Source organism: Manis javanica, chromosome 1 (assembly GCF_040802235.1).
Source record: "Manis javanica isolate MJ-LG chromosome 1, MJ_LKY, whole genome shotgun sequence".
NCBI classification, from domain to species: domain Eukaryota; kingdom Metazoa; phylum Chordata; class Mammalia; order Pholidota; family Manidae; genus Manis; species Manis javanica.
In genome coordinates, this window is record NC_133156.1 from 216,498,622 (window position 1) to 216,514,131 (window position 15,510).

Consider the following 15,510-nt stretch of genomic DNA (forward strand, 5'->3'; position numbering starts at 1 on the left):
CACTAACCTCCAGGAGGGAAAAATCCAGATGAACTTAAAATTTTAACCAGTGAGCTAAGAATCCAAACATATTAATCCCACTCTTCACTGATGAGTGGCAAATACTTTGCTGGAAGCTGTAAACCTCACCTAAGCTTCTTGGATTTCTTTCATAGCATCAGCTGTAACACTGAGTTTGAAAGCACTTAAGCCTGTAATAGTCCAAAGCAGGGGACAGCAAACTACAGCCCACTGCCTATTAATGTAATTAAAGTTTTATTGGCACATGGTACCACATATTTACGTACTATCTGGCCCTTTACAGGAGAAGTTTGCTGACTCCTGATCTAAAGTGTCATGGCACACTTGTTATCACCAATTTATCCTCTAGCCCCTTGCAACTTCCACGCACTCTCTCTCAGTAGCAGTGATTTTCTAGTCAAATCTAACGACCCATCTCTCCTTTCAGCCCTTTTGATATCTACAATGCCATTTAATCTCTCTTCCTTGACCCCACATATCCTGTGCTTAGACATTATTTGTTCTGTAAACATAATCCTGACCTCAGGCTCACACATTCATGCGTCATACTCATACATAAAAGGAACAAAAACATATTGCCTGTATTTTACTTTCATCATTAGATTTTAATTTTCCTCAGGGCAGGGACGTGTCTATCACATCCTTTATTACTCCTTAGATGAGCTAGTATTTTACAGTTAGTAGGCATTCAATTCATGTTGTTTGTTGACAGACTTTGTTCATAACATTAGAGTATGTTTACCCATGAATGGCATTGTGATTCTCTAAGAGTTAACACAACATCAGTTTTCACAGGGACCCTGCACCTGATAATCCAGTGAGCGGTTCTGCATATATCTAACTTATCTTTGGTAGTGGCCTACAGATGCTTCAAAAGGAAGGACTATGAATATTATGGCCTTATTATGTTGTGTATGGTCCTCCTATTATACATTCATGTGTGGTTTTCTACACACTGTAGGCATTTGCTTCATCATTAGCTAAGATCAAGAATCATATAAAGTATAAACACTTGAAGAAGGACTTGTAGAATCTAGAAATTATTTAATACATCTGTGTGTCTGAGTGTGCCCTGTGTGTGTTCCATCACTCTCTGCTACTAGATTAGATACTGCAATAATTTTTTATGTTCTAGAAAGGGATTGGAGAAGGTTATGATAATATCAGTAGATCCCTTTATAATACCATCATACATTGCCTCTTTCATAACACCATCTCAGGATACTTTTTTACTCATTAAATATTCAAAGTTTACATATTGACATGGATGCAATTTGTTTCCTTACAATAAAACAACTGATTTTGTAGACTATGTATTCTGTTCTTAAATAAATGACATTTCTATCCAAGAACTCTGGACACTTGTGCTTCTCACAGGCAATACCATAATAACTTCAAGTTCAGGAAGCATATCCTTACTGAGAAGCAAAGTAATTTTATATGAACTTCAATGAAATACATACATTTTTAAGTCTAAGGTAAACCCTAGCGGGTTCCAAATTCTTACTACCACCTGTAAGAACAGGACATATTTTACAAACTTTATCCTTGAGTATAAAGGGGACACTATTTATGGCAGGCTTGCTGAAAAGTCTTCTTCATTGATATTTTTAAAAAAGGAGAAAGTTTTAAAAGCTAAATGCACTCAAACACTAAGGTCATTAATATACCACTGTAAAATACCAGGCAGACAAAAATATAATGACCTTCTGATTGCTGAAATCTTACGGTATAAAACTTTCAAATGACTTTAGTAGAATTGATTTTTATGCAGAAAACAATCATTTTCTTCCTAATATTACTGCCCAAGTGCTGATTACTAATATCACATTTTTCAAATGTAACCTTATACTACCCTGTTTAATTGACTTTCCTGACTTAAGCTTAAGTTCCTTGCCTTCTGGCACTATAAAGCAACCATCTAGGTCATTTCTCAAAAATATACTTACTTTACTTAGTGCACAATTTTTCAGGCCAGGTGCCTTAAACTGAGATCACAGTAGTTGATGCTGCCACACTCCTACCTTCACACTGGTCTCTTGCTGCTGACAGCTGGTACCCCTGCCCACAGGTACACTGGAAGGAGCCCTCGGTGTTTTTGCACTGCCCATTCATGCAGAGGTTCCCTTGCTGACATTCATCAATATCTGTAAACATAATGACAATTGTTTTAAATAAGGTCTTAACTCTAGAACACCCCTTTTGCTACACTTTGGGGATATAAACCAATCAACTGCCCTTGAAGCCTTCCAATTTCCAGTCTAATCTTTTAAGGTATGATCCAGAGCAAAAAAGTTTCTATGAACAGTCAAAAAGGGACTCACAAGAATGCAGTGTGCCCTGCAAAGCACTGGGGTTACTAATACAAAAATAATAGTCCTTTCTATGTAAGCCACTATAACTTTTAGTGTGTATCAGCCCTCCAGTGCTTCTCATATCAATCTCAGTATACTGAGAACTGTAGAACAGAAATAATTGCAAACACATGATTAATTTATGAGCAAGCAAAAGCTACTCTTAACACAACATCAAGCCCTTCACCATCTCTCTTCTCTCATACTCTGGATAGAGTAGAAATGTAATATGAAATATTTTAGAGTTGAGAACAGAAGACAGACCCTCAAGCACAAAACAGAGGCTGCTAGGCAGTGTGCACACCTGTAGAGATTAATGACAGAAGGCAGAATTCAAACTCTACTGAGAATCTGGGGGAAAAAAACCCTAACACAGGCAACTATGGAGGGAAATAGACATTTGTTATTCTATTTAGAGGAAATTGAAAAGGTGTAAGGCCAAACAGTATGTTAAAGCACACTGAACTCATTTTCAAAGGAACAAGGAAAGCCAAGAAAAATGATGGTACGGTGATGACAATTTGTTGGAATGTCAAGGAGAACGTGATGAGTATTTTTCTTTTTAAATGCCTTGATTAAACATAAAGCTATTGACTGAGAAAAAATATATTTAACTAGTGCTCTAGGAAATGTCATGTATATAAATTCACACAAATGAAGAAAGGACTGGCCTCGTCAACTCGAACACTTGTGGTAAAAGCAGACTTAGTTTTCCAAATGTTTTTGTTTGGCTATTACGCTGGTCTGGTCTAACTGGATAATTCTGTCTTGCCTTGTCTGGCAGATGTTGCCTTGCCTCACAATGTTCTCCTTAATAGCTGATCAATTTGTAAGAGTATGATGATTACTAAAACGTGGTAGTATTGACCACCTAGATCACAGGCTTGCCATGTGGATTATGGAGAGAATAGATGAAAACATGCCAGCCCTGGACTCAGAGAGGGAGAAAGGAAGCCTCATCTAAAAAGAGCAGAATTTGTTTTAAGGAAACCATGTTCTAAAGATCAATGTCTGACTATTGTTTTCTGGTAAAAACATCTCATTATTTAAAACACTTCTATTTTTTCCAGGAGAATTCAGCTAACTGCACGGTACTTCCTATGAAGTATTATTGACAATACTAGTTTCCTAAGCAAAGCTGCATTTCTTAACCTCGAATAAGGAATTAACCTTTAAAATTTTATCCTCATAGAAGCAAAGTATCGGGGTATCCCATGTTTCCTGAAAAAGTTCACATGAACTATTAATGTAATTGGAGTTGACAAATTTGTTTAATCTTTTATAGATATTAGTTTATAGAAATTTTTGTCTTACTGTATTATTGATCCCTATTATTTATAAATAAATCCTAGCTGCCAAGTATTGACTGCCAATAGAGAAATTAAATAAGCAAGCTGAATTTTATTTTAAGAATTATTTCATACCTTTTCAACACTCTATCAGCTTTAGAAATGGTCAACAGCAAAGAACAGCCTACACCCTGTTTTCTTCCAGCACATCCTATAAAATACTTGAGACACCATTTCAAGAACTTAAGACCCAACAATTGCTTATGCAGCTGGTTGGATCTCAAATAATGCCTGACATTTTTAGTGCCTTGGACTCTTCGACTTTCTCAAAGAGGATGACAAATTAAGCATTCCCATGCAAAGATGTCTGTAGCAAGAATATACCACCCCCCCTCCCATTCCAAGTACTGTCAGGGGATGCCAGACATCTTACATAAGCTACTCATTTATGTTGGGAAGACTGTCAGAAGTAATTCATTGTAAGTAATGACACACACATTTGGAATAACTTGAGGCAAGCCAGTTATCTTGAATAAGATGATCTTTGGGTCTTTAAAATGACCAAGAGGAACAGAGGCAGCTTACTTTTACAGTTAAAAAAAGAAATTGTATTTTTTGATAAGGGACAAAATTCTGACCATAAAAGAAAGTTTTCTAATAAAACAGGCATTCAGGACAAATGTCTTCTCTTTTTTGTGCCAAGAGATAAAGAGAAAATATTCTCTCCAAAAGGTATTTCTTTAAAGGACTTTATGCACATGTAACTATGACAAGTCCAGCTCAGAGCTAAAATAGAGACCATCTCTAGGTACTTATAAATTTAGGACATACCGTGCTAAAATGTATAGATAAAAGAGATACAAAGAAACAGATAAAAAAAGATACAAAGATACAAGTAATAAATTAATACTTTAGATAATATATTTACAACCTGAAAAATGTCACTACATTTAGTGAGGTAGAGACAAAAATCAATATTTAGGACAAGGTGAGACTGGCAGAGTTGCTAAAATATTGGAAAAGCGACAGATTTATGATCTGGGAAGAACTATGAGCTGATGTGGTCTGTGAAGAACTGTGGTAACTTATAAAAAGGAAGGGCTTTGGGGAAAGGAAAACAATTAGTGCACAGGTAGGTTTCTAAAGCATAAGATGGAAACCTTGCTTGATCCCTTACTGTAAAGACACCGAGAGAATCAGAGTAGAGCCAAGGTTAAAAGGCGAGTGGAGATAACAGCCTTCTCCCACCTCCGAGCTTTAACATGTGTTGCTTCCTCTGCCTGCTGAGTTTTTCTCTCCTCTGTATCCAATATTTTAGGACCAAATTCAAATGGCATCACCTCTGTGAAGCTTCCCAGAAGCATGCAAGCAGAATTAGTCACAGCACTTTGTACATGCCTATACTTTGCTGAATAACTTAAGCTACAACATGTCATGTCTGCCCCTGCATTACTGCATTCTCCACGTGTCACCTCTGTGTTAACTTATGCCACCCTCACATCAACCCTCGTAGGTACTCTACTGCTGCCTTTTTGCAAATAAGCAAGTAAGGTTTATAGAAGTAATGTTATGTCCAAATTCACACAGCTGCTCAGGGTCCAAGCTAGGACTGAAATATCATCTTGTTTTTTCTTAATTCTATACTTTCTTTGGATTTCACCAGCTTTTCCATTAATGTCCTCTTTCTCTTCCAGGATCCAATCCAGTAAACACACTGCATTTAGGTGTCTTGTCTCCTTAGTCAGTCTTTCCTCATACTTCAAGACCTTAACTATCTTGAAGATACAGGCCAAAATCCTGTAGAATGTCCCCAATCTGGATTTGTCTGATGTTTTTCTCACCATTACACTGGGAGTATGGGTTTTTGGAAAGAACAGCACAGAGATGAAGTGCCCAGGCCTCCCATAATGTCACGGGTACAGGACATCACTGATGATGTTAACCTTCATCACTTGGGACTTTACTATCTATAGGAACTGTTGCAGGTTTCCATCTTTTCCAAAGAATAAAAGATCCTTGAGAGTTTACAGCCTCAGAGTAACATCTGCAGTCGAAAATGGTGCCTGGCCCTTTTTGGTTCTTTGATACACCCCAGAGGAGGGCAAGGAAGGGTGAAGAGAAGCTCCGGTAGCAGCCCCATGGAATGCCACACGGGTTGGAAAATATAAGTGTTCCTAGGAGAGGCATCAACTAATGGTGTGAATTCTGGGGTTCCAAGGAGACAGAGAGGACCAGGTTCAACTGGGATGGCAATGGCCATGAGTGAGAAGGTGCTACTAATGAGTCATTCATTCAACATGTGTTCACTCTGAGCACTACCCCTCTAGAGAGTCCAATGCACAAATTTTAGAGATGACATGCCATCTGGACATCTGAGCATATTTATCCAAGATTGGCTAGCAGTCCACTGGAAGAGCCCCGATTCAGGTAATCAGTGAGAAAGAAGATGGGTGTGCAAGGCAGGATAATCATAAGCAAATGCTTGGGTCAAAATAAGCAGAGCATATTTGTAGGGCAGCTGTAGACATTAATTTGGATGGTCCGAGTACGCAAGTGGAAGAAAGCAGTATTGACAAGTACATCTGCAATGAGAAGTGTGGGACAGATTGCAAGAGTTTTCATGAATAAGCACATGAAATGCAGCAGGCAGGTGGGGAGGAAAGAAGATAACATGACAGATATGGCAATAAACTAGACAAAGCAATCAAAGATGGGTCACGAATTCTAATGCTGAGCTCTTCACCACTATTAAACCCTATGTACGAGGGAAGAAATACCTTTCAGAGGATTCTCATATTTAATTTTGTCTGAGGAGATGCCTGGATAAGGAGTCAGTAGGAAAACTGTAGACCAGCGACAGGGAAAGGACCAGGAGCAAACGGACATGTGCCCACTTTACATGCTCCCTTGGGAGTGGCTGGTATTCTGTTGTATGAAGGGTGTAAGTCACTAAATGCAGCTCTCTGCAAATTCCCTACTGCCAGTGGGAGATGCTTTGATTCCTACAGGAGAGTATAGTAACTGTTCACTCCCTCGCTGTCATAGAGAAAAATTAATTACCACTCTAGAAACCCTCACTTTCACTGAGATGCTTACTCAGGCAAGAAGAAAACTCTATTTATTTCCTCTCTTCCTCCCTTCAAAAGAACATATTTTTAGGTATAAAAGCAGTGGAAGAAAGCAAAAAGGAAACAATCCATAGATGTGACCACAGAAAAAAACGGAAACTTCTTAAAAAAAGGAATTACAAAAAGACAAATTAGGGAAACACTGGACAAATCACAACATGCCAGAAAAAGGTATGTAATATATACACATGCACATAGGTTTATATGTACATCATATATAAAGTATTCACTTACATTGACTTAAAAACCTGATAAATGGGAATAGATATTAACATAAATTTATAAAAGAGGAAATATGTTTAACAAACATGTAAAATAAATGTTGAATAATTAGAAGTGCTCAGGCCATTATTAAAGAAAATAAGCATATAAAATTAATATTAAACCTTTCAGAATTAGAAAAAGCATACATCTTAAAAATTAGAAATTAGTGTTCTCCTATTAAAAAGTTAAAAAACATCAAGGATAGCTTACCCAATCATTCTACCTTTATAAAAAAGCAAATGATCCAAAAATTCAGACAAAGATTTATTTTTTAAAAAGAGGCTTGTTATGGATTTTTCTTGGTTATGTCAGTTTTTCTTTTTAACATTAATAGCAAATGAGAAAGTAAAAACACTCATTGTTCAACACCAGAGAAGAGCAAAAAAATGGAGATAGAGGAATACACTGGAATATTATACAGCCTTTAAAAATGATGTTTGAAAAGAGTTATTTATTAATGATGTGTAAAATGCTCATCATATACCATTAGTTGACAAAAAGAAACAAAATTGTTTATGGAACATCTGCTTAACAATATAAAATATCCATGAGAAATAAATGTCTATAAATGAGATTGAGAGCTTGTTACTTTATATTTGCCTGTCTGCTTCTGCTAGACTTTCTCCACAAAATCTGTTTTTTAATAGAAATTTTATGGAGATATAATTCACACAGCATATAATTCATTTAAAGTACAATTGAATTGTCTGGGTATGTGCACAGTGTCATGCATTGTTTTTATAAATAGAAAAAAAATAGATCTGTGGTTTATAGATGCTCTCTCAAAATATATCATTTTCCTTTGTCAATAAATATGATTTGTACTGAATCACAGCGAGCAGTTCACATTCAAGGATGCCAACCAAAAGGAGCTTCAAGTAACTCAGTCAAAGTAAATGACAGGTAGCACGGTTCCCTTTCCTCAGCCCGGTACTGTAAAATATTCTTAAATGCAACTTAGGTAAAAATGAGAAATTTGGTCACAGAATTTACCTTTGCAGTGCTTGTGGTCTGGTGTTGGGGTGTAGCCCTTGTGACACGAACACATGTAGGAGCCCTCAAGGTTGGAGCAAGTACCATTTGTGCAGACCTTTGGTTCCAGGCATTCATCCACATCTTGAAGAATGTTGCATAATTCAACAAAGACGAAGATGAGAACAAAGATAAAGAAAAAAAAACATGAATAAGGTTGAATTTAGTTAGAAATGGAAATAGTGGGTCTTCAAAACAGGGGCAGATTCTTTAAGCTATCTTAATTTGAGAGCCCGTAGGAGGAAAAGCAGCTCTGGAGAGTTCTATACCTTCACTGACTTTCTGCAGAATAATTCAATGAAGGACGAAACATGCTCTATGAATGAATTCACTGGAAGACTTGTTTTAGGAGATGGGGAGGAAGACAGGGTAGTTTTAAAGCAACATTCCCTACAAAATAAAATATTCCAAATAGTCAAAGATGCATTGAGGACCAGGTAGGGAACTGACAAGTTGAGTAGGATGTGAAGATTTGCTGAAACAAAAGACACAACTTGTGACCCAGAGAAACCATGAGAAGAGTTGTAACAGAAAGGTGAAAAAATGCTGATAAAGTGTTGTAAGATAACAGTGAGTGAGAATTATAAAAACTAACCTAGGGTACAAATGTAAGCCTATTGGGCAGTTTGAAGGTCGGGTATAGGGTGAAGAGGTAGATAAAATAATAGCTAGTCTTTATCAAGCCCTTAGATGGTAAAGGCATTAATGGCTTTACATCCTAACAAAATTCATATGAGCTAACCATTTTAGAGAGGAAGGAATTGAGTCTTAGGAAAGTTCACAGCTTGCCCAAGGATGCATAGTTTTAAAATCGTGGCTCAGATTTGAATCCAATCAGCCTAACTCCAAAGATCATCATTTTAACTTGACTGTAAGTTTCTGTCCTAGGCAAGGTTACGTCCAGTGATAGAAACAATTAGAGGATATATGAATTATGTTTGCTTTTACTATTTGCTAACACTACATTCATATCAAAGATAATAATCCAGGTGTTCACTGATTTTATTCAACAAACATTTATTAAGCTCTTTCTAGAACACTGTTAATTCAAGAAGAAAAATTTGAGCTTTGTGCCCCACTTGAATGCCTGTGGCTAAGTCCACCATATGCTGAAGTGAGAAAACAAACAATGTGGCATGAATAACCAAAAACTTAAAGAGGAAAAACTTAATCCACAAAGTACTAAAACTACACACACAGCATCGTGATTCAGGCTTAACTTTATAGCAGTCTATAACTTAAAGTATCTTAATCATAAAGCAAACAAAAAGGTGGAAATCGCTCTTGAACGTACCCATTTAATTTTGTAATGCTCACCATAAAAGTAATAAAGCTTTCCACCCCTCTTAATATTAACAGGCAGAGAATCACAAAACACATTAACAAAAGACATGAAGTTTTAATTCAGCAGTCCAGAGTCCAGACTGCACTCATTGCATTTCATTAAAACTGTATTCTTTCTTACAATGGAATTTAGAAATATGGTATTACCAAAATAAGGCAAAGGGGTGTCTGTGAATGTGTGCATGTGAGTTCCATATACATACTGAAGCCAGCCAGGCAACTGGCACTGCCTAGGTGCTCCACCTTGCTTTCACAAAATGACCAATTATGGGAACTGATCCTCCTCCATGACAACAAAAACAGCACTTCTAGACTGACTCATTATTCATCCTTTCTTTGGTTGTAGGAGTCCACTTATGTAAACACTGAAAATAAACAACTTGAAAAAAGAAGCCGAAACACCGGAGCCAAAGAAATCATGTCACAGAATGAGCCTAGACACTCGGCATGGAAATTCCAGACAGCAATGTGAAAGTGTCATACCTAATATCTGGGTTGGATTAAGAAATGTTAAGTTGAAAAATGCAGGGATTGCTCTCTCTAATTATTTATGCACCAGGGAATGTGATTTATAGGGCTACGGAATATAATAGCAAAATCAACTTCTAAGAGCCTATTTTCTCCAGTTAAAGAAAATTAATAGACATCGTAGATTACCATTCATGAGAAAATTATAACACTTCTATTTTGCCAGGCTATTAACATGATTAATGATGAAGGAGAATGCCTTGAAATGTCTAGGGCAGCCTGATGTGTTTATTCTTTTCTTTACTTATTACAGACATAATTGCGTGGAACCAGATGCCTGTCAAGTCAATCACTTACATGTAGATAGAACGGTTTGAATGGAACAAGGTACATGGCATTAATAGAGCTTATGCTCTTAAGGAAATGGCTATCTAGTAGATTATCACTAATGGGATTTCTATCCGGGGACAAACTTCCAGCTACAAGGTCAGTCTACACAGCATAGTGACTGTAGCTAATAATACTGTATTGTGTATAAGTTGGTAAGAGAGAAAAAATTTTTGACTATGTATGGTGACATGTTCACTAGTTACTGTGGCAATCATTTTGCAATGTATACAAACATCCAATCATTATGCTGTACACCTGAAGTATGTTACATGTCAATTAAACCTCATTAAAAAAAAAAGAATGATCTCTCTATAGATGGAAGGCCAAAGTGGGGCCTCATTTGGTGGATATAAAGGGAATGAAATAAGCTTTGTCTTATATAAGACCTGTCTCCTGCACTGCAGATCCTGCATGTAGTTGCTCAGTCTACTGGACACCTCCACTGATGTCCCATAGATACCTGAGTATTCACAGCCCAGAATCTTTCTCCCTTTCTTCTCTTCATGCTGCCTCCCATGTCAGTATATGGCACAATTACCCATTTAAATACACAAGTCAGAGACTTGGGAGTCATCCCTTCTAAATTCTTTACTCTCCCTCTTTTCCTACATTCAATTTATTGCCAAATAATACCAACTTTAACTTCCAAATATCTCTCAAATATACCCACTTTATTTCATTCTACTACTACTAAGGTTACTGCCAGAGCATTTTGCTTTCCTACTTCGTCTTGCACTCTCTAATCCATTACCCAGCTTGCACAGTAATCTTTCTAAAATATAAATCCAAAACACAGCTGTTCCTTTATGTCAAAAAACTTTAATGGTTTCCCAAGTTCTTCAATTTAGTTAAGGACACATTTTGGGGGCCTTGAGTAATACTGACAGAAGGCCTAGTGCCCACAGTCCTTACTTCTAACCCTTGTAGGATTTGAAGCCATGGGAAATCAGGTGGTTCCTACTTATTCCACCATCTCCCTGCCTTGGGATGGAATGTCTCTGGGTCCGGAACTTTTTGAAGTTTCCCTTTCCGATATTCTGGGAACATATCAGACTTCAGCCACGGAAAATGGTTACATCTTTGGTTTTCTATATTGGAGATCAAAATTCATCTTCCTCTAGGATTACAGTCTTATAGAAGAATCATATTACCCAAATTCTTACAATGCATATACATAAGATTGAAAAGGAAATTTAGCATGGAAAACAGCATGTCCATAAAAATGGGTTCTTAAACTCCAAAAACACAATTTATCAATGAGCTTCTGGGACATGGTTTGGTATTTAGTATTCAGTGAATTAATTAAACCTTTTACTGTAAGGAAGTTGCCAGGGTGTCATGGGGTCCACACTCTGCAGATAGCTCACGTCGGTTTACTAACCCCCAGTCCAAATTGATCCTTCTCATCTACGATAGCCTGAGAGATTCTAACAAATGCCTTAGTGACACTCAGATATAACCCACCTAAAGTATTTCCTGACCAACTCCTCTAATAACCTTATCAGAGGCAGTTAGGACAGTCTGGCATGACTTGTCCTTACTGAACCCTGGCTGATTCTTGTGATCATCACTTCCTTCTAAAAATGTTTCACCTCCTCGTTTGAATCCTACAGTCTACAGTTCTTTGTCAAGATTAACATGAGGTCCAGTGGTCATTAGTTCCCAAACTCCACCTTCTTTCCTCTTTGGGGGGAAACCAGGACATTAATCTCTCTCCAGCTCTCTGGCAACTTTCCATTCTCCACAGTTTCACAAAGATGACTCCCAGCTGGCCAGCAATCCCACCTACAAATCCCCTCCCTGCCTTGGGATGGAATGTCCCTGGGTCCGGAGCCTTCTGAAATTTCCCTTTCCGATATTCTGGGAACACATCAGACTGCCTGCAGCTCCTCCCTGGTAGGCATGAGCTCTAACTCATAAGAGATATTAGTGGCTGACTTCACAGGTCAGCCCAAGGCTGTGCTGCCCCTTCCACTGCCTATCAGCTCCTTGGGGTTGGTCAGAATTGGCACCACAGTGATAGATTACATGTGTTATTTCCTGCACTTTCAAGGAGATGAATCTGTCAACACTGTGAACCAGCGATTTTTCTGAGGCTATTCAGCTTCATTTAATCCCTTAGTGACTAATATAGATTTCAATGAGGGAGCATGAATTGATATGGGAAATAAACATCTTCTTCTATCACTACAGCTACATGAAAATACAGGATTGATTACTCCTTGCTACAAACATGCCATTACTTCAATTACCCCTCAACTATTCTTCACACATAGTCTTTCATACTTAAGATGACAGGAGAACAAATTTGACAGAAAAGCAAGTCTGGCAAAATGAGAGGCAGATGCTAGTCAGGCCAATGTGATCAAACAGCCTCAACTGCACTTGAGGTATAGTAAATCCTCTGGATCTCGGGCCCCCTCCATCAACTCTGACCAAGTTAAAATATGTAGTAGCAGAGCTGCCTACAAAAATATGTTACACATTCCTCAAAGACTCATCACTACTTTTCAGAGTTGGTAGACAGCCAATGCTATGCACATCCCAGATAAGGAGCCAAAGATGAGCTCAGGAAATCAATCTATGAATCCCAGCAAATCACTGGCTTCCTACCTCACCTTTCCAAAAGAACATTTTGTCTTTCAGCAAAATTGAACTGGGACTATCGGTGGTGTAAGAGGCCTGCCTTCTCAGAGTCCAGAACCCCTGAGCCATTATTATTGCGGCTTTGAAGGAATGATTCTAGCCCACATGGATCTCTCCTTTCTATTAACTTTTATTTTCCTTATTTTCTTATTATATTGTTTTGTTTTTTAATTTTCTTGGGTGTACATGAGAAATAGATGACATAATATAGCTATCTTTGGGTAGCTTTGGAGACAAAACACTAGCTTTGGAGATAAACACTGGGGAATCACGTTCTGACTCAGCCATTTAATACCTATGACCTTGTGCAAGCCCATTAACCTATTTGGGAATCAAGTTCTGTACTTGTACTATAAGGATGATTGACATGAGGATCAAATGAAACAATGAGGCCAAAGTCCTTTATAAAGTATATAAAGAGAAGTTTTTGTTATTAAAATAACTAGTCTTCCCACAGAGGCATGCTTCCTGCCTTCAAAACTAGTTTTTTGTTTTTTACTGTGATATAATTGACATATAAGTGATGATTTGATATGCTTACATATTATAAAATGATCAACACAATAGCATTAGCTAATACCGCTATTATGCCACAAAGTTACAGTTGACCTTTGAACAACATGTGGGTTAGGGATGCCAAACCCCTGACAGAGTTGAAAATCCACATATAACTTTTGACTCTTCCAAAACTTAACTAGTGCTGTTGATTGGGAAGCCTGCTGTTGATTGAGAAACCTTACAGATAATATAGAGTCAATGAAGACATATTTTGTATATGTATTATATACTGTATTTACAATAAAGAAAAAGCAAGAGAAATGTTTTTCCAAATTGTCACAAATCTCCAAAAATTTTTCCAAAATATTTATTGCAAAACATCTTCAATAAGTGAACCCATACAGTCCAAGCCCATATTGTTCAAGGGTCAACTCTTTCTTTTCTGCGGTGAGAACAATTAAGATCTAGTCCCTTAGCAACTTTGAAGTTTGTAATGTAGTACTGCTGACCATCACCACTGTGCGTGCAGATCTCCAGCACTTATTACCTAGTAGTTCCAAGTCTGTAGCCTTAAACATTCCCCAGTTCCCGTAACCTCCAGCCCCTGATAAGCACCAATCTTCTGTTTTGCTTGCTGTTTTTTACAACTTTGTCTTTTCAGTTAGGTGCTCAGTAACATATGGACTGATAAGATGACTCCTTAGCATATGATGATTTAGGGGTAACGCTCATGTTTGCACATTTGCACATTTAAAAATATCCATGAAAGGTATCAGCTCCATTGCCCTCTTCTATAAAATAAATAGAAGGAAGAAGAAACTCTTCAACTTCAGATAACTCTACGAATAACCACATATTCCATAAAGGTCAATAATGATTCTTAAAATCTGAAAACAAATCCTACTGTGAAAAGAACTCCTAGAGAAATGAGCTTTCCATGTGTATCCTGAGAGCCCTCTGTGCCTGGCTTTGGTTAAGACTGTGGCTAACCATTTATTAGGTGGATGAGTGATACTAAGGTCTTCCAATGCCTTAAGACCTATTACATTTAGAAAACTTACAGGGGAGTCCCAAAGTCATCATTAACCAATTTATGGGCTGACAAAGAAGGATTACACTGATAAAAATCTCAGAAATTTGTCTTGTTGGGTCACATGGTCTGTCACAGACTCAACCATAAAGCAAGACAAGAAACCCAAAAAGGGCTAGCTCCATACATCACCAGCTGACATTGTGTCCTATGAAGGTGAGCAAAGACAATGAAGTTCAAGAAAAGAAATGGCAGTATTGCAGAAGCTGAAACATTTGTTAGGCATGATCGGTGACCCTACAAGAGAAGCATTAAGATCCTCAAGAAGTATGTTCCAGCTAAACAAAAATGCTCAGAAGTTGCAAATGTAGGATTTAAGTTACTTAAATGAAGAGAAAGCTCCTCTGAAATGAGAGTGCAGAACTATATGAGCTAAGCTTATTAAAGAAAGTCAAAGACAGCTACACACAGACACTCAACATATCATTTAACAGCTATCAGTTATTACTGCATGTCTTATATTTCAAAGATAAGGGAGGTAAGAGGGAGGGCAAGAGGGTTGGGGGAAGAAAGGTTATAATATTTACTGGGCCCCACCTTGTGTCAGACACCTTACAAAGCGCTTTAATTTGGACAATAAAGCCTATGAAGCAATTATTTCAATTCCCATTTTAGAGATTGAAACCAAACTTCAGAGAGATCACATAGACCCAAATCTGTCTAAATTCAGGGAAATGTGCTCTTTATATTGGAGTTGCTGAATGCACCTTTAAATGGTTAAATATTAGAAAATCCCTGTGGAGGATGGCTCTAGTTGGGTTTGAATCAGGCTACTTCTTTATGAGTCAAGAGTAACCTGTACATTGAGTACCTGACAGGCTGGCTCCCCTCAAGAAAGGTTCTGGTTGAAGCAGCCAGTTGGAACTGGCCAGAACCCAGGGTGATGAAATAGTCACTAGAGGCGAGGATCAAGTGGGCAACAATTCCAGGCTGAATGTGAGGTCCAAGGAATACAGTGCTGAACAATGAGAGGGGGTCTCCAGAGA

At 37.7% G+C, this 15,510-nt stretch overlaps 1 protein-coding gene across 8 annotated transcripts in view; it reads right to left on the bottom strand.

Annotated features, from left to right (window-relative positions):
• The window catches only part of LTBP1 (latent transforming growth factor beta binding protein 1), a 375,947-nt gene that overhangs the window by 83,327 nt on the left and 277,110 nt on the right, over positions 1-15,510 (bottom strand). For all 8 annotated transcript variants that reach the window (XM_073214445.1, XM_073214444.1, XM_073214443.1 and 5 more), the window contains 2 exons: positions 8,050-8,172; positions 2,046-2,168 (listed from right to left, as the gene is read on the bottom strand). In XM_073214445.1, coding sequence (XP_073070546.1) covers positions 2,046-2,168; positions 8,050-8,172 — 246 coding nt within the window. The remainder of the gene's footprint in view (positions 1-2,045; positions 2,169-8,049; positions 8,173-15,510) is intronic.